Source organism: Cyprinus carpio, unplaced genomic scaffold, assembly GCF_018340385.1.
Source record: "Cyprinus carpio isolate SPL01 unplaced genomic scaffold, ASM1834038v1 S000006694, whole genome shotgun sequence".
NCBI classification, from domain to species: Eukaryota; Metazoa; Chordata; class Actinopteri; order Cypriniformes; family Cyprinidae; genus Cyprinus; species Cyprinus carpio.
In genome coordinates this window covers 1,237,639-1,259,405 of record NW_024879306.1, presented here as the reverse complement: position 1 = coordinate 1,259,405, position 21,767 = coordinate 1,237,639, and the positions used below count along the sequence as shown (strand labels likewise).

At 36.7% G+C, this 21,767-nt stretch overlaps 1 protein-coding gene, 1 long non-coding RNA gene and 3 pseudogenes across 3 annotated transcripts; 2 read left to right on the top strand and 3 right to left on the bottom strand.

The window, feature by feature from the left end:
* Positions 1–154: 154 nt before the first annotated feature.
* LOC122144477 lies at positions 155–5,287 on the bottom strand (annotated as a pseudogene).
* Positions 5,288–5,792: 505 nt separating this feature from the next.
* On the top strand, positions 5,793–7,620 carry LOC122144466 (annotated as a pseudogene).
* Positions 7,621–11,223: 3,603 nt separating this feature from the next.
* Positions 11,224–12,977, bottom strand: LOC122144467. 2 transcript variants are annotated; one of them, XR_006159728.1, is made up of 5 exons: positions 12,934–12,977; positions 12,426–12,590; positions 11,678–11,738; positions 11,453–11,584; positions 11,224–11,361 (listed from the first exon to the last, which is right to left on the bottom strand). It is a non-coding gene; the product is annotated as an uncharacterized LOC122144467 (long non-coding RNA). The 2 variants fall into 2 exon arrangements; XR_006159727.1 differs by lacking the exon at positions 12,934–12,977 and adding an exon at positions 12,715–12,899.
* A 202-nt stretch (positions 12,978–13,179) lies between these two features.
* Positions 13,180–17,336, bottom strand: LOC109102490 (annotated as a pseudogene).
* A 126-nt stretch (positions 17,337–17,462) lies between these two features.
* LOC122144476 (microsomal glutathione S-transferase 2-like) lies at positions 17,463–19,424 on the top strand. The gene is made up of 4 exons (XM_042755386.1): positions 17,463–18,113; positions 18,852–18,951; positions 19,137–19,207; positions 19,339–19,424. The coding sequence occupies exons 1-4, from the start codon at positions 18,053–18,055 to the stop codon at positions 19,422–19,424; spliced, it is 318 nt and encodes a 105-aa protein (XP_042611320.1). The 5' UTR covers positions 17,463–18,052.
* The last annotated feature ends 2,343 nt before the right edge of the window (positions 19,425–21,767 follow it).

The following is a 21,767-nucleotide window of genomic DNA, read 5'->3' as shown; positions in this document are numbered from 1 at the left end:
TATATATATACAGTATATATATTTCCTCATATAACCTTTTTTTTTTTTTTTTTCAAAATATTTTTAGGGGCTAAAATAAAAATCATATTGATTGATTGATTTAAAGTTGTTTTGGCCTATTGGTATATTTTGGCTTTTAAGTCATCTTGAGGTCTCTGGGTTGAGAACCACTGTGCTAGGTACACTGAAGTAAATTTCCTGTCCTTTTTTTTTTTAGACTGTTATAAACCATCTTCATAGTTATTTGTCTAAAATTTGGTATAGCGAGTTTGTGAGTTCGCAAATGTTAAGACAACAAGCGTTCATGGTGGTATTATTTTGCTTGTGATGTAAAAGTAATTTATTTAGGCACGCTAGAGTCTGGCTTTGGGCACCATGTCTGTCTGACCATTCTCATGTTTGGCTCTGAGAGCTGAGGAAAGTGTGGTCCAAGTTCAGGTATGTGGTGAGGAACTCTGGGAAATCATTCTTCTGCACTATTTCTATAAACATGGACACAGCAGTCATCAACCTCTGTTTGTCCCTAAAAAGAGTGGAAATAGAGAAAAGGTCAGTATTTCTCAATGTGTGTTCTTGAGCAATCACAGAGGTCCCTTAGCTCTGTAACAGATTTACAATGTAAACTACTACTGTATTTTTTTTATATTATAAAAGGAGGGACATTAGATTACATAAAATCCATTAAAACAGTATTTTTTTAATCACATATTTACTTTAATTTTTTTTTAAGTTTATTTTATTTTAGTATTTTTAAATTTTTTGTAATATTTTTATTTCAGCTAAATTTGAGTAAGTTAGAACTTATTCAGTTAGTTGCCAAGGCATTTATTTTCATTTTCATTTTTCATATATATAAATTTTATTTCAGTCCTCAGTTGTGTCCATTACTGAGAGATTGTTTTAGTTAATGAAACTCTGAGTTAGAGTAATATGGTATATTAACATATTTTTTATATATATTGTAATTGAGGTATTTTATATAATACATTGAACTACTGAACAATGATTTCTTCATTCCGTCTTCAAGGACATCCTGTAACCATTGTAAAATCACTGTAATGCATGGTCTCTTCTGTTGTGTGAATTCCACTAATTTTCTGGTCACTTTTTCCTTGTTAAAGTGCACATTCCAACAAATGTTTTCTCTGTCCAATATATGAAGCGTCTGTACGGCATTCTTTACCTGCTTGTTTGGCAATATATGGCTGCCTTCAGATCTTCCATCAAACCTTCAGCCAACACTACCGACAAGAGCTCGGGTCACTACTGTCCCATCATCCTCCAGTCTCACTTGGTGCCGGATCCACTGCCAGACCTGACAAATGCAGCCTCTTTAAGTAAAGATAATATTACATTGTAGCATGAGAGCTGGACAGTGTTGTGAACCAACCTGAGATCTGGATATCTCTGCTGTTGCTGAATCCTCAACCTTCCCCAGATAGAAGAAATGACCTCTGCCTGTTGTACAAAGTTAATATAAAAAAACCTCAATTCATCACATAGCAAAAAAAGAGTTGTTTAAAAGGTCATATGGGTGAAATAAAGTTTTGCACCTGAAAGCCAGGCTTCAATGAAGAGGACTCCTACAGCAATGTTATACCTCAGTCCGTACAGTGTTACTCCCCACTCCCTATAGAGATATAAAGCACACAATACAAACACAACAGCATTTTCATTCAGCAAACATTAAAATGTTGACATGATTTTGCAGTGATTCAACTGACGGCGGGCATAGTGAGCAAGTCTTCAGGGGTCACAGTGATGTCTTCACGCAGCTGCAGGAGTTGATTCGGACCATGAGAGTGAAGCTCAAACAGCTGTGTGAGAGAGAGAACAAATGTTTTCATATGTATATATATGCAAGTTGCTGTGATGGGGAAGTCTATCAATGACTAGACAGAAATGAACAACTTATGTGAGACACTTACTTTCTGCATAGGCTCGATCAGGTCCATGTCGTAGACCATGAACCCATCAACTCCTGCCTTGATCTCCAGTAATTTAAGTCTAAAACAAAACAAGAATGATCACTTGTATGGAAAACAAATACAGAACCATACTTGGTTGAGCGGTATTGATGTATTTCTTTGATTTGGTCAATAATATATTAATGTTATGCATACAAAAAATTACCTAAGATGACAGTGAGCCAAGAGTCAAATAACTTGATAAGTACAATCTGTGATGAATCTGGTGCATACCCATGCTAAACAGGCCCAGCTAACAGAGAACGTTCTTAGAAGAAAATTTTTTCCAGTAACATTAATAGAATATTTGTTCAAAGTCATCTGGTCTTTCATAATCAAAATATTTGCACAAAAATGTTATTTATACATCATTCATAGAACATTTTCTTGTAATATAATTAATCTTTCTTGTAATATATTCATATATCTTGTAATATATTTATCATTCCCATAATATTTGTAAAATTAAATGCTCCCCCTTACCATTTATATACATTATATATATATATATATATATATATATATATAGATATATATATATATATATATATATATATATTTAGAAATAATGTTTTCATAACGTAATGGGAACGTTAGCAAAGCGTTGTTAGAAAAAATAGGCTACTTTTATTGTCTGTAAGGCAACATGTGTCAGCCTGCTTGGTACATGATTTAAGGTTCATAATACATATTGGTGCAGAACTACAGGTCAAATTTTAATACTTAGGGTCATGGGGTTGTTTCAAATCCCCAACCCTAAGCTTTATTGATAGCAATAGTGATGCCGCTTAATTTATAGCGTTAGTGAAAATGTATGATATTTAGATTAAGTGCAAAACAATTAAGTTTACTTCATGTTTTATGCCATATTAGGATTTACAAGCATGTGCCACTAGATTTTGATTGCAAAAATGGGTTGGATTCAAATCACTACAGATCTTTTATTTGCTCTGGTTGTGTCTTTGCCTGGTGACAGTTCTGAGTACAGTCTTGTAGAGGTCACTCTCTTTGTCTCTAGGCAACAGCAATGCTGCCATGCCACCTGTTGCTAGGGCACCCCTGCGGTGACACGTCTGCACTAGAAGATCCATGTAGCTGTGCAGGAAACGCTTCTCCATATCCACATACTTACTGCGATCAGGGAGGAGGAAATGAGCCCGATGACCTAGAAAGCAAACCATCATCACTAACAAGGAATTTGATTGAGTCTACTAGTCAAACTCGCAGAAAATGTATGCACTGACCGAATTTGTTTGACAAAGGAAGCCGAGTAATCCCAGATGCCACAGTTTAGACCAGCAGAGTGCTCCTTGAGCTCGTACAAAATCTCCTCCATCTCGAACGATGCCAGGACACACTCGATCAACACGGTGGCTTTTATACAGCCCGCTGGCAGGCCAAGCTACAAAACATTTCAGAACACATTAGAAAAATAAAATTCAAGGCAGTTAAAACTGCAGCAGGGTCATGTGTAATCTCTGCCAACACTTGCACCTTCTTTTCAGTCCAGAAAAAAATCTGACTCCCAGAGTCTGGCCTCCATGTAGCTTTCAACCTGCACAACAAAACACGAAGAGTTTTCTAGAATATGTTTGATTCTACATTGAAGTTCTGTTCTGGTAAACAGAGTAACGTGATCTGACACTGACCTTGGACAAGTAGAAAAAAGGGCCACTCTGGTTTTGAAGAAGTTGTTTTGCATTATGAAACATCAGCAGACCAAAATCAAACAATGGACCTGGAACCTCTCGACCATTCACCTACAAAGAAAAGATGCTCATATACTTCAAAACTACCAAGAAGGATATTTACTACTCAGGATCAGCTCATTTTACAGCTAAAGAGTTAACTGATTTATCTTTCATTTAATCTGGAATCTGAATCAGGATGTTTCTCATTTTTTTTTATTCAAGATTTCATTAGCTAAATTTAAACACACTCGCAATGTGGAGCTTATAATGAGACACAAATGAGAAATTATGAAATAAATGAAGAGTAAAGAGGAAATAACATGAATGTGAAGAGTTTTATGATGAAAGATTATTATTAAGACTGAGAGCTAAAATATTAAAACAAATCTCAATTGTTTCGTTATGAGTGATTATAATTTTAATACAAGGAAAACCTTACAATATAGATCAATAAATCATTATAATGTGAAATGTGAAACTAGATAAATATCAAACAAACTAACACATGATTTGAGCAAGCAAACAAAAATGCAGAAATCATCATCTGTGCCATTAGACCAGCTCTCTTTTGATCTATACCATCATATTGTGCTCCACCATGTTCCATGCTCGAGGGCGGAGCATCAGCAGCACTGGAGCCTGAGAAATGGGTGGTACATCTATTCAAAAGGAATATGACAGATTGTTACCACATGCTTTCCATACATCTCTGATGGGATTCTTCTTTGTTAAAGAATATTAATTCATTACACTTCTGTCAAAAGCAATTAGAATCATAAGACTCACCCTGAAACTGGTTGTGCACAGCCTGATAAACATTGTAAATGCCCTTTATTTGATTGTGATATGTTCAGTTGCCATCATCAAAATCGATCTACAACAGAACAGAAAAAATAATGCAATTACAACCAGAAATTTTAGTGTATGTCATCTTATTTGCACAACTAAATCCTACCTGTAACCCTTGGGCAGTAGATTTGAGTCCTGTTATAAGTCGCTGTGTATCACAGGGTGAAAGGTCACCAAACGTCTACATGTCTGCAGTGTAATCGGTCTGGAACATGGACTCACTCTCCAGCTGGGATCATTTCGGATGTGAGCTGTGTCCTTTAGAAAAGCCTGGCAACTCTCCGGTCAGATCCAGCTGAACTTTCCGGAGGACTCGTAAATTCAAAACCTTGCAAAGGAGTGATGACGGTCTTTTGATGAATACTCATCCAAACAATAAATGAGCAAACATTGTTATGACTAGCCTAAATAAGTATTTTGGGTTTCCTTAACAAGCATTATGGGGTTAAATCCTAATAGAAATATATATAAAGTTCAAGTGGTTTCCCCAATAGCTTACCTTGTCAACCTCTGCTTGGAAGGTAGAGATGAGTTCAGACAGAAAATGCAGAGCATCAGAATTAAAAGAGTATGAAACTCTCTCTCCAGTCCTGAGGAGAGGCGTTTCCAGCCAGCTCAACCCTTGATGTACCTGTTTATCAGCAGCACATTAAATCTGCATGATCTCCAGACACTGAGACCAAATACATACAAATATAGGAACATACTGAAAAAATATTTTAATGAGAGGGTTACTGCTGTTTTTAAAAGCAGTCACACAGTATGAGAACTTACCAACATTTTCAGCAGTCGTCCAGTAAATCTAGAGTTGGACTTTGATAAGTGTCATTGCACTGTTTACTTTAAGCCACAAATGACGTGTAGTGAGGTTTCTTTTCGTGAACGAATCAGTGTTTTAACAAAGCTTTTAAGGGAAACAAATCAGTAAACAAACTCGACTAAAATCTTTTTAGTGCAGTTATCCTGCCATATTAAAAGCACAAATATCACTGGAAAGAAGTAAAAAACTTCCACCCCCCTTTTTTAATACAACATAATATATTACAATATAATATAATAATTTCCCATATTTATTTAGTGCGTGTGTTGCGGTGCTCAGTTTGCAATGGTAAGTTTTAGTTTTTGTTATGTTCTTTTGTGGTGTATTGTTTGGAAGTACCAACCCATAACGCTCTCAGTATTATGTGACGTCTCGCGAGATTACAGTTGTGTCAACGTCGTACGGTGGCTGGGCTACAGACCCAAACAGTCTAGGAAGACTCCGCCAGGAATGCATCAGCAAAATGCGGAGAACTAACCAGGTCAACACGTCAAATACAGTCCCCGACGCTTGAATCTCTGAATTTTGCACATGAAGCTTGAGGTGAAGGGCTGAATGTTAAACTTAGCCTGCGTTCGAGTCATTTGTTTGACCCGTTAGCATCACAACATTTGCACTGTGCCATTCTGTGAGGCACTTGTTTGTCTTTAGGAAGACAGCATGGCAGATATCGAGTCCTCCTTTGACTTTAGCTCATCTTTGACCAGCTCTTCGCTGCCTCCCCCGCGGACTCGGATCTTTAAGATCATCGTGATAGGAGACTCTGGAGTTGGCAAGACTTGCCTCACCTATAGATTCTGTGCGGGGCAAGTTTCCTGACAAGACCGAGGCCACTATCGGGGTGGACTTTCGGGAAAAGGTTATTGAAATAGACGGAGAGAAACTCAAGGTGAGGAGAGGATGCTTCTGATTTCAGGAGGTTATTTTGCAGAATGACTCCAATGTTGTTTATGGTCATACTGTAAATCCTGACATAAAATAATAGTTAAGAATATTTTAAAATAGAACAGTTTATTGAAACTTTAGAATAAAGAGATATGAAAAAGTTTGCATGTGTGTTTTATGTTTGGTACCATATTTGATACATCAGGATTTGATCACCTATAGGACCCATAGAGTATGGTTTTATTCAGAGCTTTTATTTCAAACTATGCATGTTGGTTAGATGCTGTTATTGATATGGCTAAAGCCTGTCATGTAAATAATTAAATCAGTAATATTGCAGAATACTTAAAAGTGTATAAATATCAGTTGTGACTATGAACCATTAATTCAGCGGCCAGAATGCATGTACTAGATTGTGTACAATATTTTTTTCAGTTTTTGAGCTTGTTGAATATCTACATATACAATAGGCTTTATAAAGTTGAAGAGATGGCCAGTGTAATGCAAGGTTAGGCTTCTTGACTGTCTATGCATCGGTTGGGGGTTTTTACACACCATTGCATTGTTCATAGTAGCCTCATTATGTAACTAAATGTAAATTTCCAAAAACCTTAATGCACACAACCCACACTTTCATCATAATACCTAACTGTGTTTGTCATTTATGTATGAACACACCTTACATTTTCCTGCAATGTTAAAAGAACAACTATGCATGGTATGATATAAGTTGACTGGTAATTAGCTCTCCTTTTTTCCCTCTCTACAAGGTCCAGTTGTGGGACACCGCAGGCCAGGAGCGCTTTCCGCAAGAGTATGGTGCAGCACTACTACCGCAACGTCACGCTGTGGTGTTTGTCTATGACGTCACCAATGCCGCTAGTTTCCGAAGCCTTCCAGCGTGGATCGAGGAGTGCTGTCAGCATGCCTTGGGTCAAGAGGTGCCCAGAATCTTGGTTGGCAACAAATGCGACCTGCGCCACGCTGCTCCCGCAAGGTAAGCACTGACGTAGCGCAGCAGTTTGCCGATGCACACTCAATGCCTCTGTTCGAGACCTCGGCCAAGAACCCCTATGGAAACGATGATAGCGGTCGGAATAATAGTGACCACGGGGAAGCCATTTTTATGACGGTGGCGCATAAGCTGAAATCTCAGAAGGCCGCTGGTGTTAAGCCAACCACCGTGCAGATCAGGAGATACTGTCACTCTCAGGAGGGAGGACGAAGAGGACAGGGGAAACTTGGGGCTGTGGATGTTAGGTAATGAAGGAGTCACCACTTTACAGGATGGAGGTGACAAAGGTAAAGCACCTTTTTAAAGAAGCAGATACAGAGGTGCTTTTGTGTTATCTGTGAAGGTCCAGGGTTGATGACACAAGAACATGTATTCTCTGTAGGTGAATTTGAAAATTTTTACTTTTTTTTATGCCACAATTAGATAACTGTTCTGTTAAATCTCTTCAGCCTCCCAGGTGAATCTGGTTTAGGTCTGTTTGTTTTTGTTTTGTTTGTCTCTCATTCTTTGCAAGCCACACATACTAAATGCAGGTTATTTATTAGTGATGCTAATAGGTTTTAGACAAAACGAGGGATGAATTTTAAAGAAAAATAAAGCTGATATCCTTGCCTTTCTGAAAAAGCCAGTCCTAGTCCACTGCCATTGTTTATTTTTGCCAATTTAATTTTTTCCAAGCAGTCATTCATCTGAATAAAATCTACTGTAAAGACATCTGGGTTATGCATGATAACCAGTCCTTCCTGTGAATCATGTTGAAATGTAGGTAAGTTAGGTAAAAAGGGACAAGAATTTGCTGACAAAATATTACTTCAGTGTCTACACTCAGGTTTTGTATGGTAGTACTGCTTTGTTAGGCAAAATGAAGATGATCTGTTGTGTATAATCGCAGATTAGTATGAGTATCTCATATTATTCATGGCATTGCTCTGTGCATGGCATAAATCTGATTAGAAGGTTTGATATCAATTTGTATTTCAATGTGTAATCTGTCAGTACAAATACACAGAGATCTGTAATGACTAAATTGTCTTTTCCTTCGGCTGTCTTCTTTTCCACACTGATATGCAGAAAGGAGTTTGAATCCATTACAGGGAATATTCACTCATGTCATTATGTAACCACAGCTGGTCCTGTGGAGTGTGTTGGAAACTCAGAAGCAAAGACCAGGAGACTCTTGGGTAATCTTCAGCAGGACTCTTTATTGAGAACGCGCTGCGTGGCACTGCAGTCATCAGAAGTCTAACTAATGCAGTAATGCTTCGTCGTATATATCCATTCAAGGGGGAGGGATACATTGAGTAGAGGTGGAGACAATCTAAACAAAGCATCCAAATGCAGTACAGAAATCAGCCCGTTACCGGAGTTTCCACAGCCCTGATCTCATCTCATCACCTTTAACGTACAGTGTCAAGGATTCAAATGCATAGGTGCTAATTCAATCAAGAGAGAAAAGACCTGACAGTATCCCCCATACCTTCACATTATCATAGAGACAAAGGCACAGCTGTGTGTCACCTTTATCATCACCTTTAACTTGGAACCCTGCCCTATAGTCAGGAAGTGCATGAAGACAAATGGTTAATGGTCTCAGACACCTGGGCTGCTTGACTTGATCTTCTTAGAATGTCATCATCTCAAAATGGAATACACAATATACATAACCTTAATTTTCCATGTGATGCTATGTCAGAACATAGGATCATCATATTTTAAACAGATTCTTCTTAAAATTATAATCCCACAAGTGCACGAAAGAAGCTCAGGCATGACATTATTTATTTTTATGGGAAATTGCCAAAAAGAGGTTTTGCATACGATTTCTAGTTAATTTTTTGAAGTAGGTTGGTAAAGGGCCTGATTAGCTGATGCTTTGCATTGTTTGATTTGGGTACAATAATAGGGGATGCATGTGATTATTTGAGGCACGGGTTGGCGAGGGATGGCTTTTAAATATTTAAATGCAACATAAATGCATACTAAGACTTGTCTATTTGTGCTTAATGTTTTTGTCCCTGGGTGCTTACAGAAAGTTTTTATTGTATTTATCTGCCATAAACAATGATTTTTGTAGGTTCATATGCTGAACTGGTCTTGATGAAAACACTCGTGGTCTGGATTTTCTCTTCATTGTTGTCTGTACAGATTTTTCTCTTTTCAAGTGTCAAGTTTCAATTGTCTCTTTTCACTATTTCAAGTGTCCTTCAGATTTAATTCTGTATTTTTTTCTGTCTTCATGAACACATCAATTATTGTAATGTAAATATTAGCAGATCTCAAAAATCCACAAAAACAATGTTACAGCTTGAAAATTCCAAATGCAGAAAATATATGGAAGATTATTAAAATGTTTAAGAGTTACATTTTTATTATATGTAATTGTTTATTATTCTTGGGATAATTATGCATCTTTGCAAACAAAAAGTATGAGGCCAATTCTTGGTATCTGGAGTCGGCAGTTGATAAAATAACACCTTGCAATGCCAGAACTCAAGCATGCACAGCATGTCTTTACTAGTCATTTGTCTGATACAACTCATGACTTTAATGTTGATCAGTGAGTTGTAGTGATATAGTTTTAAGAAAATAACACAAGCCATCGATCCACTATAATCAAAGGAGTACAAAAGAAATCAAATGCTTGTTGCGGTTTGGTTTTCAATGTTCTACTAAAATAAAAGTACCACATCTTTGAATTTCAGCGTGACGGGTATTGTGCTTTATTTGTCTTATTAAAGAGTGCATTTGGGAAACTCATTGTTCAGAAAAATTAGAAACTTATTTTAAAGTAATGACATTGCAAAAATGATCCTGTCCCTTGGTATGTTATCATATAGTCTTATTACACGGCTCTGTGGAAATACTTGATTCTGATTGGTCAGTCGCGACATTCTGAGGTATGTATCCCAAGATAACAACCGGTAAAAGCTAAATAACAGGCTCATCCGTTGTGTAATAAGTGGTATGACTGCAACTGTTTTCCTTAATTGTCCGTTTAGTTTTGATTTTGCCACTCCCTCGCAACTCCTGTCTTCACGGAAGCTTTGCATTCAAATATTGAAACTGAAATCAACATTTCGTGTCTAATTATTTACTTATGTGGCAAAGTAGCCATGTAATAAGCGGGATTAGACAACGCATACTTCGCGTCGGGGTCCTGATCGCCCTGTCGGGGGTTATTCTGCGATAACATCTGGCTGGATGTACATTATGTCTTACTGAACATCCACTGAAATGCAAGTAGTTTGTAAAATTCATGAAGAGGCAAATATAATACTTAATTTGTAATATATTGTTTATTGTAAAATATATACATGTGTGCAAATATATCGGTCTATCATGTAAAATATATAAAGCTAAGGCACGTGCCTTAAGAAAAAAAAAAAAAAAAATGAAAGATCATATAAAATATGGCACTGATAATAAATTTAACATCAAGAAACAAATTTAAGTTGATTTGAAACAAGCTGAAATATTTATGGGGAAAATTAATGAACTATATTTCCCAATATTTCATATTTTCCCCAGACACACACACATAAAAAAATAATCAATTACTGAGCTAGTCTGCTATATGGTGGAAGCATGGAGAGGTCTTGCTGTTCCTGTTCAGGACAGTGATCCATGAATGACATGGGGGAGTTAAAGATTCGCTCATCATCTGCATAATTCAAAATAAAATCTTATTACAGTCAGGCCATATCCTCACTAACATCATCATAATGGCATACATTGTGGCTCATACAGCAGATGACTTATGAAATATGATTTTGTTATCTCGGTTGTACAAACCCACTCCAACAACACATCTCTCACATACCTCGCCAAGAGCATACAAGTTCAGTTTAAGTAACAGGGTCATTCTGATAAAACCAGAAACTCCTGTAAAATACACAACCATGTAGTAATTAACAGCTCAATGTTGTTTTCTGTATACTAACTTTAAAATACTTAAGTTTTTCTTATGTTACAAAAGATCTCACCCACCAGGCCATTCACGGAGTCATAGCAGCCACAAAGCGGCAGACTGCGGCAGCCAACATATGCAATGAGAGAAGAAAAGAGGAAGGACCCCATGCAGGCCAACAGAAGGGTGCTGTTTGCTCCTTTCACCATCCGGCTGAGGACAAACCTCTACACAGGACACAGCTTTATCAAATACTTATATGTTTTGAGCTGAGTGTACAACAGATGGGACAGTAAACATGACTGGGTGTGACTGTACCACTTCAGGGATAGGATGGGCATGGAAGATCTCATCATCCTCTTCTCCATAGCTGAGAGTGACGCAAGCATAAACGAAGACAATCACAACAGCAAAAAGCGACATTACAGATGATGCGATCATGACATTTACCTAAAGGTATTAATGAAAGCTTGTTAATATCAACAGGTAGAAAGAGACAACTGTTAGGAAAAAAAACTTTGGATTAGAGTGATAAGAAACTACCAAAATTGGGTTTTTCCTTCTGGGATGCAAAGAGAGCAAGCACACCAGGGGCAGCCATAATCTAAAAGAAGAGGAAAAAGTGAAATGAGCAAAATCATATGGAAAAAAATAATAATAATTTCAATGCTTTTGTATTTTCACACAAAACTTTTGTGTTTTCACTCGAGTTTTCACTCGAAAACCTTTGTGATGGACATAATATGAGGTGGGAGGAAAAACTATATTTCAGGGCATTTGCGAAAGCATGCACAGTTTCTCAGGGGAATGCAATAACTTTGTAAATGAATGCAAAAGTATTTTTCCTACAATCTCATATTTTTTCCATCACCCATCCTGTTAGGGGCCCTGTAGAATCACCATCTCTCAATGCACAAAGATGCTACAAGAGGATGAATACAGGTCAAGTGGGACACCTAGGCCTAATCCTCTTTATTATTATTATGTAGAATCTTCTATTACTAAAAATCAGCATTATTAAGTTCATCTTAAACCACATTCACACAGCAGTGAGAAACATTACAGTAAATTGACAAAGAAGGAAAATCATGTTAACATGATAAAATAGCTAAACGTGGTATGTTTTAATATGGGATACAGCTGTGAATTCTATTTTTCATAACATAAGTGCCATATTATATTTTTTTTTATGTGACTTTGACACAGTATACTGGCAAACTAGGATGGTGCATTATTGGTTAACGGAGGAAGCCATTTAAATAATTTAAATTGTCAGTTTTAAGGTTTTTACCAGTCCAGCCCAGAGTGGAGCTCTAGTTTCACTCAGAGTAGTGCTCTTGCGGAAGACTGCATCCATAAAGCCGCAAACCACGCAAAGCCCCGCGCACGCCACCTGAAGGATGCCGAAGACCACCACACTCTTCTGATTGAAGATGAAATACCTGTAACGGTCCATCTCAGGAGAGAAAAGAATCAAAGAGAAGGTATCGTATTTTTATGTTCATATATATATATATATATATATATATATATAATATATATATATATATATACATCATTTAAAAGAGAAAATCGTTCACTATTATGTCTCTGAACGGAGCGGTGTCCTTTCAAACATCTAATGACTTGAAACCGGTCACGACCGCTTTCCACGTTTATTGTGCGTCGATTCTGAAACTGCAAAACCACTTTACACAACTTAATTTGACTAAACGCTATAATTAAGCTATGCTACACCCAATTAAATACGCATAAATTGGTGTATAAGTCCTATAAATTAGAATACATGTAGTATTTACCTGTGCCGTTTTTCCTTGATCACTTCCTGACCGCTTATGTTTGGAAGCGGTGAAACCCAACGTCACTCATTTACCTGGCGCGCGCGCAGGTGCTGCACGATGACCACGCCCCCACACTGTGGATATTTACAGTGTTGACATAATTACTTAAACATTTCTCCCTTTTGGTTTATCGAAACCCCGATTCATATTTTTTTACATTTTATCATTATATTATAGCTGAGAACACTGAAAACATGAGTCAAATTGTGCTCTATGCTGGAGTTTTTATTGATAAATCTTTTGCATATCAAAGGCTGAAGTTCAGTTCAGTAGAAAGATTTTTCTTAACCCTGTGCCTTTTTCTCAAATACTGTACATTCTGTTCAGTCTTTTCCCCACATATACACCTTACTTAACTTTCTTTTAATGGTGTAAATTTTTCAGTTTTTCTTGAAAAAAATCATATAAATAAACAGCTTTGTCGGTATAATACTGAGCATATTTAAACGTAACTGTAGTTGTTCACACATGCAAAAAAAAAAAAAAAAAGACAGAACAAATTGGTTTACAATACAAGAATAATTATAGAAACTATACTGGTTTAATACTGCATAGTTTTCACAAGTTGTGGTATAGAGGTTGTATACATAAAGTCAAGAAATAGTGACAACAGTCTTTAAAACTTTCAAACTCCACTCCACTTCATGGATTTCCAACAAAATGCCTTTTAAATCACTTGCTCTTTTTCAGTCTCTGTATTCTTGTAGTGCAACCAAATCAGTCACCAACTGACACACATACTAGTCCTTCCACACTGTAGAACCATAGTATTTTGCAGTTTGCTCAGTGATCTGAGTGAATCCTTGCAAACTGATGAGGATGCCAGAAATCATTCAAGGGTGATTAGATGTTGGTGTTAGCTGCAAGAAGGTTGAAGAACCAAGTTAGAGTTTCTGGTGGTAGTTACAGGTTGGGATGGGAGACAGCTGTGGTGAGAGGAGTCTTAGCAGGTCTCGTCAGCATCTTCTCCAGACTCCCTCTGCTGAAACTCCAGCAATTGCTTTGTATACCATTCCTGGTGCCTCTGGACCAGACTTCCCTGATGGCTCATGGTCATAACCATAAGCAACAGTGAGTTCTTCATCTTTCTCCACAGCACGGATTGTTCGGATGCATTTTATTCGCCCAAAACGAGGATGGACGTACCTTGACAGGTAAAAACAGCTGTTACATAACTAACCAATTATTGTCCAACAATAAGAATTGTTTATATTGAAATACTCCAACAAAATGCTACTATGAAACAAAAGCACGATGCTTCTGTATATTTCTAAAATATACATACACACTCACTGATCATATTTGCAATTGGGAGTGAAGGAGTGATTGGCCTTGTGACCTAGAGATGCACAATAATTCTCCGCTCAGATTGAAAGGTTCCGGAACATCAATCACAGTGTCCTCATCCAATGAAATAGTGTTCCCATTCAGGGACCAGTCACGACTGTCCACCTGTTAAATTAAGTACAAACAGATTTAAAGAAAAACTTAATATAGCACAGTCCATCCTTAAAAAATCATTACATTCTGGCCTTGAAATGTAAAGGCAAACAGACAAACCTCCGTATGTGTAATGCGGACACCATTATAAAAAGCCATCACTGTGTTAGCCTCAGCCTCAATTTTTGTAAACAGCCCTTCTCCAGCTCCGGAAATAAGTGACTGTCCAACATACACACTGTTAAACATAAAGAAAACCACCTTTCAGCTTGAATCAACGAAATCATGATATGATAAATACTGTATTAAGTCTTGAGAACCAACAGAATCTCCCCAACGTAATGGCAAGACAATCCGTCACTGGAAAAAACAAATATATGTTTTTCTGTTCAAAACAAAGATTTGATAGATTGAGGTTTACATGGTGGATCACAGCATGCACCAACCGTTGACTTTCGTAGGGGTCAGGCAACAGTTTATGACCGGCGATACATGACGAGGTGGATTTATCGTAGCAGTAAACAAGACCTACAAGAGAAAGAAAGATTAACAATTTTATAGCAAGCAACTTTTACTGATTTGGGTCTTTTAAACTGCTTTAAATGAAGTCTTGCAAATAAAACTGAAAAATAAAAATAAACTTACTATCTGGATCAACAGTGAAGTGTGGTCGGCTGTTCTCTTGGGTGGTAAGAGTGGCACGTCGGGCCTCAATCAGTTCTCCATCAACAAAGGAGCCATACAGAGCCGTACGCCCATCAGGATAAACATAAGACACAGACTTTCCAGTCATCTCTCCATCTTCATTCACTTCCCCAACCACGCAGGCGCCATCCTTTAGATGGCAGAGAAAATAGAAAACTTACATACATAAACCTGGAACTTTTCAATAGACTGTTCATGATTAGAATTCAATATGTTAAAATGCTGTTGATTGAATTTAACTTGTGATAAGTGATTGATGTTGGGTAAAACACACCGTGTAGTAGATCCAGCACATGCCATAGTGAATGTTGTCCTTGTACTGGCCCCTGAAGACCAGTTGACCTTCTGGATTGAACTCTTGAGCAGGGCCATTGAGCTCGCCGTCTATGTAAGTCCCATGTAATGCTCCCCCATCCTCGTAAGTGTAAATGCCCTGGCCCTGCAAAGCATCATCCACATAGAAACCCTCCAGCCTACTATAAAGGAAAGAAAACAGGTGATATTTGGGTGAAATATACTCACATTTATCTGCTATAATCAAAATAATCCAAATCAGCTTTTTAGTATGTAAGAGTATAAAAAAATAAGACCCCAAAGAAGCAAATAAATTGGGGAGAAAGAAAATAAGCAAGTTAATTTCATCTCTGACTGTTGATGGTCCATGTGTCTGCATGTGCATTTGAATGATAGTGACTCACAGTGATATGATTCTAAATTATATACCAAGTTCAATCATAAAATTCTTAGGAGCAGCTGATTGATACACCTAAAATGGCAGCACAGTCAATCAATCTCTCTTTCCCATCTATGTCTTATTTATTTCCATCTCGCCCTGGTACATATCAGTATTGTGGGCAGTGGGAATTTTCATTATCCTTCCTCCTCCCCAGCACCACATGTCTAGATCTGCTACAGGGGTTTTCCTTTAGTTTATCTTACAACATCATGTATCCTAATCCCTATAATATTGATCATGTTTCAACAGTAACCTTTCACTAATGTCAGCAGTAGCAGCAACATAGCAAAACTAGTCCGCCAAGACCAATCCTACTTGCAATCCATTCATACGAATAAAACGATAACCCCGTCTTTAGAGTTGTCATGATTTAAATTATGAAATCTTAGAGTCTAATCAAAAGTGACTTATATTCCATTATTAAAACATATGCTGTAAATCAATAATAGACTTATCAATGGTGCCAACATAAAGTCTCAAACCTGCCATCAAAAAGAAAGAATTTTCCTTTTCCATTTTTCTCCCCATGAACAAAGTGTCCCTCAAATCTGTCGCTGGAGGAGTAAGTCACAGTGCAGAAACCATGAGGCTGGTCATCCTCATCCAGTGGTCCTAATCAGAGATAAGCCAAGTAATATACTGATGAATAAGTAACGCACTCACTACCCAACAATAAAACTAATTTTAAAGGACCATGTTGATAAAATCAGCTCAGTTAGATACTTGACATTTAGCAAAAACTTTTAAAACAAAGTAATAGTACACTAATTGACGGAGGACCTGGGTATTATGGTGATAGTCCAGAGCTAAGAACTATGTGCATCTGCAGTTTGAATCGAGCTTCAAAGCTCAACTTGCAACTTTTGTATCAGCACCCCACTTTTTAATAACCACGTGGCTTCAACAACACTATTGAGTTCATCCAATTACAAATCTAACTTATATATAGAACATTTACAGGCTCCCAAAAAGATTATATAATACAAAGTGTCAGAAAATGTAATAAATTAAAAAGATATTTCAAGAGAAATCAATTAGCCTAACAGCGTTTATTCTTCCAGTTTTTATACTATCTCAGTTCATGGGACTTCAGACAAAATTGCAGTCTAAGCCGAAATAAAACTCGTTGTCATCTGGAGGATTTAAAAATACCCAAGTTTACGGGCTTTGGGTGCTTGAGAGCTTGTGTACGAAAGAAAGCTTGTCGGAATCCTTGGCTGAATGAAACTGCATAACAGTTCAGCCCGAGAAGACGACAAAAACAAATTCACGCATCGTTTTGTCGTATACCTTCCACAACTTCTTCAATGTTGTCATCGTCGCTGTCCATGATTGCGCTTCCTCTGTTGTTTATTAGAAGAATATATTCTGCTTCTGTATATGCCTGTCGCGGAAGCTTGAAACGACAGTTCCCGGCGCACAGTCTGACGTCATCAGCGCCGAACGCCTAGCACAGATTTCCAGTTACACAAGAGCCTAGTGCTCCAGAGTACGAACGTTCGAATCATTTTAGCGAATCGGTTCATTTGGACGATTCGCTTCTATCAACTAGTTAAAAATGATTCACTGATTTGAGTCTTCTTCAAAACTAGGGTCGGAAACCCGAGGAAAACGTATTTTTTTAGCCGATGTGGACGAAACCCTGCTAAAACACTGACAATGTCACCACGATGCTTTCTAAAAAAAAGTCTGTTGTTTATAAATATGTTACTGCTGCCTCGTTCTATCTATGACGTACTGACACAAAATTCAAATGATTTGCAACTGTCGCTTTATCGCGTCCAGTCTACAGCTGTCGCATCCGGTGTAGACACGCTGGCAGATTAAAACTAAAGATTGTTGAGGCACTTTAAAAGGAGCGACTAGCTTACTTGAAAATTTAGTTTGTACTTTTGTAAATTTAGTTGAATCGAAGTATTGTAGTGTCTTAGTTTCAAAAGCACACGAGACATAGCTAATGCATTTCGTTGTCCTTCCCAACTGATATTTGACCTGAACGGCGGAATAGCTGGAGAACCGATGTGCGTTGTATAACACGTTACACCCAGTGTAAACCTTAGACCGGTACTTCCTGATCTCCAAAACAGAAGAAGGTGCAGTAGGCTATAGGCGGACGTAGGCTACAGACCTAATTTCACAACTGTGTGGAGAGACGTTGTCTAAAAAGGAGTTGTATCGAACCATATCAGCACAAATATGACTTCGGATCTGCCAGTTCTCCTCGCAGCAGTCTCGATTCTGTCTGCTCTCCACCTGGGTAAATCTTCTTCTGCTCCATCCAAAATGACAAGAGTTCAGCCACTGCACTGCTGTGATAACTGGACTGTTCAATCCTAATAGTATTTAAAAAAAATCTAAGACTCTTAAAATCTCATAAAGGTTCAGCAAAGATTTCTTTCATTTTTTTTTTTTTTTTTTTTACATTTGCTACCTTTGGAAAGATCAGTCTTTGATGTTGAATTATAGGTTATTATAAGTTATTCTGATCAGTTTCTATGTTTCTTTAATCCATTTATACTTTTTTTTTTAAAGAACTGTTTGATTTGATGTATAGAATTAACTGTTTGATGTATAGAATTAACTGCATCAGGCTGTAAAAACTTTTTATTTAGGATAAACTATAATATGTTACATTTGATAAATTTGATCAATTTTAAATGTTGAAAAGATGTTATCTTAGCACTTAGTCGATGACAGATCTCTGTAGAACATAACAACCTCTTGTTTTTTTTTTCATAAACCCTGCCAAAACCAGTACATTGTGTAAATTAGATCAGGTCAAGGCTTTGGATAATAATAATGTTTAATTAGGGCCATAGTGAGGTATTTCAAGATAACAGTTAATATGACATAAATCAAAAAGGTTCTATAAATGTATATGATTATCAAGGTAATACTACATTTTAAGTGACATTTCAGATACATAATTATTAGTCTTTTTTTTTGTAGCAAAGTCTGTGGTAAAATGAATAATAATTGTGGTGAATTTCTTTAGCGCTTCAGGCTAAACGTGTGGGGTGGTCAAGGATGAAACATAAAATTATGCCCCCCACTGTTACTGGACCTCCTGAGTTTGAAAGGACGTTTCGTGCACAGTAAGATCTTCAGACACTTCTCACTCTTTTAATTCATGAAAAAATCATATATATGTAATGTAAAAAAAAAACAAAAAACCTAGTTTGATTGGCAAGTTGTCACAGATAATCCTAACTTGAATAAACCTGTACAAATAAGTCATATATAAAATATTAAAAAATGTGTCCCTCCACTATGTTTTTAGCCAGAATAGCGTAGAGATGTATTCAGTTTTCTTGGTGGTATTGTGGATCTCTGGCATCTTTTGCAGTGAAGGTATGTTACATAGTATACTTCTATAATTATATCTATAACAATGATATAGTAATACAATATTTATGGTGGATAAATAAAAAATTAGGAACTGTTTTATAGCTTATAAAGAGATCATTTTTCCCTTTTCACAGTGCTTGCTTCTCTTGGAGGACTTCTATATGTTGTGGGCAGAGAGATGTACTTTACTGGCTATATCCGTGAAAGCAAGAAAATGTGATAATCAAAACAAGTTATGATATATATTTTTATATGACATTATATTCTGTAAAGTCAAGTCATAACACATTACAGCCTACTCTTGCCTTTGTTTCTAGGTTGCCAGGGTTTTATTTGGCATTGTGTGCCCTGTTATTCCTAACTGTGACGGCTACCATTGGAATAATTCAAGCATTTTTGAACAAATATCTCAACACCAGACTTCTCTAAATAATTTAATTCAAATTTTCAAAACAGTTTTCACCAATCTGTTAAATAAAAGTCATGTAAAATGTATGTTATGCATGTTTCATGTGTCAGTTTAATCTAATTTTAAGATTCAAATTACAGTATTAATTCAGAGAACCCAGTGATAAACTCACCACTAAATTCTTGTTGAAAGCATGATCTCTGGTGGACATCATGTGGAATGAATTGGAATGCTAATATATTTTGTATGTTTTTTACCGACAAATTGTGTTTGAACTTCAGACCTAGTGTGTCGAAACTAAGGGATAGAGTCAGCATATTTGTGCTGTTTCAGGGCAACAGGGAGAACTGGGTCTTCTTATGAATACAAATTGAGGAACATTAAAGCTAGTGTTTGTCACCCTGTCCTTTGCATTCACAATTATTTAAGTATTTTTGAACATATTAGAACTTATAAATTTAATTTAAAAGGAATTATTTAACCAATAAAGCGCAAAAAATCTTTTAATGAGGCTTTTTTGCTTAATTATGATATTGGGAAATTTGCATCACCTTTCCATGTGTCACAGTCGCTATCAAGGTAAAAAAAAAAATATATTTTTGTGTAAATATGAATTTAGTTACCATGCACTTGCTTTAGATAAACCTTGCAATCACATTTTCATGTACCATTCAATACACCAAGTCATTAACTTAGTATTAAATCAAGAACTTTAACTGTACTTAAAAATGTATTGTCTTTAAATTATTTGCTGGGGTTGTAACACGTTTTACAACAACAGGACACTTCCCCCTTGTTTGCTGCCTTGTCAGGAAATCAGCATGCAGAGAAAGTCTACTTTGCAGTCTGAACCATTCTGGTTAACCTTGAAGAGATAAATAAATAAATAAATAAATACATACATAGAATGGTGTGTATGTTTTTTTTTTTTTTTTTTTTTTTTTTTTTTGGTAGGAGAGTTAATTTCCATTAAAACACTCCACATTTTTGATTTATATTTTATGTACTGTAAAAAGGCTGTTCTGTTTCATCCTCTTTTAAGACCTTTTTCTATACTGCAACACAAATCATTTTCTTGATCAGTATATTGTAACTTTTCCAGTAAAACATTTTAAGATCTTTTATATAAGAAAACTCTGACAAAAATGTATAAGAAAAGATTAAGCTTTGTTTTCAAAGAGTATATCTTGAATTAAGAGTAGACTCGGAGAGGTCTAGTGGTTAGAGAGTCAGGCTTGTAACTCAAAGGTTGCGGTTTCAAGTCTCACCCCTATGACTGACTGTTTTCATTGATGACTGCATGAACTGAACCGGTTGGGGACGAATAAATGCATGGCCTCCTCTGTTTTGGAGGAATGAGCATTGTTAAATTATATCATATTGCACCATTACTATAAGTTAGGGGTGTATAATTATTTTCAGTTGTTTATTATTCATTCAATAATACAACACACAGCCCTATACCAGTAGGCTAATATAACTATATTATACTGTTAATAATAGTATTACTGTTATAGTTTTCATGAATAACCATTGCTATATAGATGATAACTTTGGCTAGTGCACTTGAATGTTGTTAGCATGATTTAGTGAAAATTTAACTTCAATAGTCAATGAAATAGCATAGACTTCTTCATGGCTGTTTGCATTTTTTCCCCTTCTGTAACTACTTGTTCTACAGATCTCTGCTCTGGTGGCATATGCTATACACTCACCTAAAGGATTATTAGGAACACCTGTTCAATTTCTCATTAATGCAATTATCTAATCAACCAATCACATGGCAGTTGCTTCAATGCATTTAGGGGTATGGTCCTGGTCAAGACAATCTCCTGAACTCCATACTGAATGTCAGAATGGGAAAGAAAGATGATTTAAGCAATTCTGAGCGTTGCATGGTTGTTGGTGCCAGACGGGCCGGTCTGAGTATTTCACAATCTGCTCAGTTACTTGGATTTTCACACACAACCATTTCTAGGGTTACAAAAGAATGGTGTGAAAAGGGAAAAACATCCATATGCGGCAGTCCTGTGGGCGAAAATGCCTTGTTGATGCTAGAGGTCAGAGGAGAATGGGCCGACTGGTTCAAGCTGATAGAAGAGCAACTTTGACTGAAATAACCACTATCGTTACAACCGAGGTATGCAGTAAAGC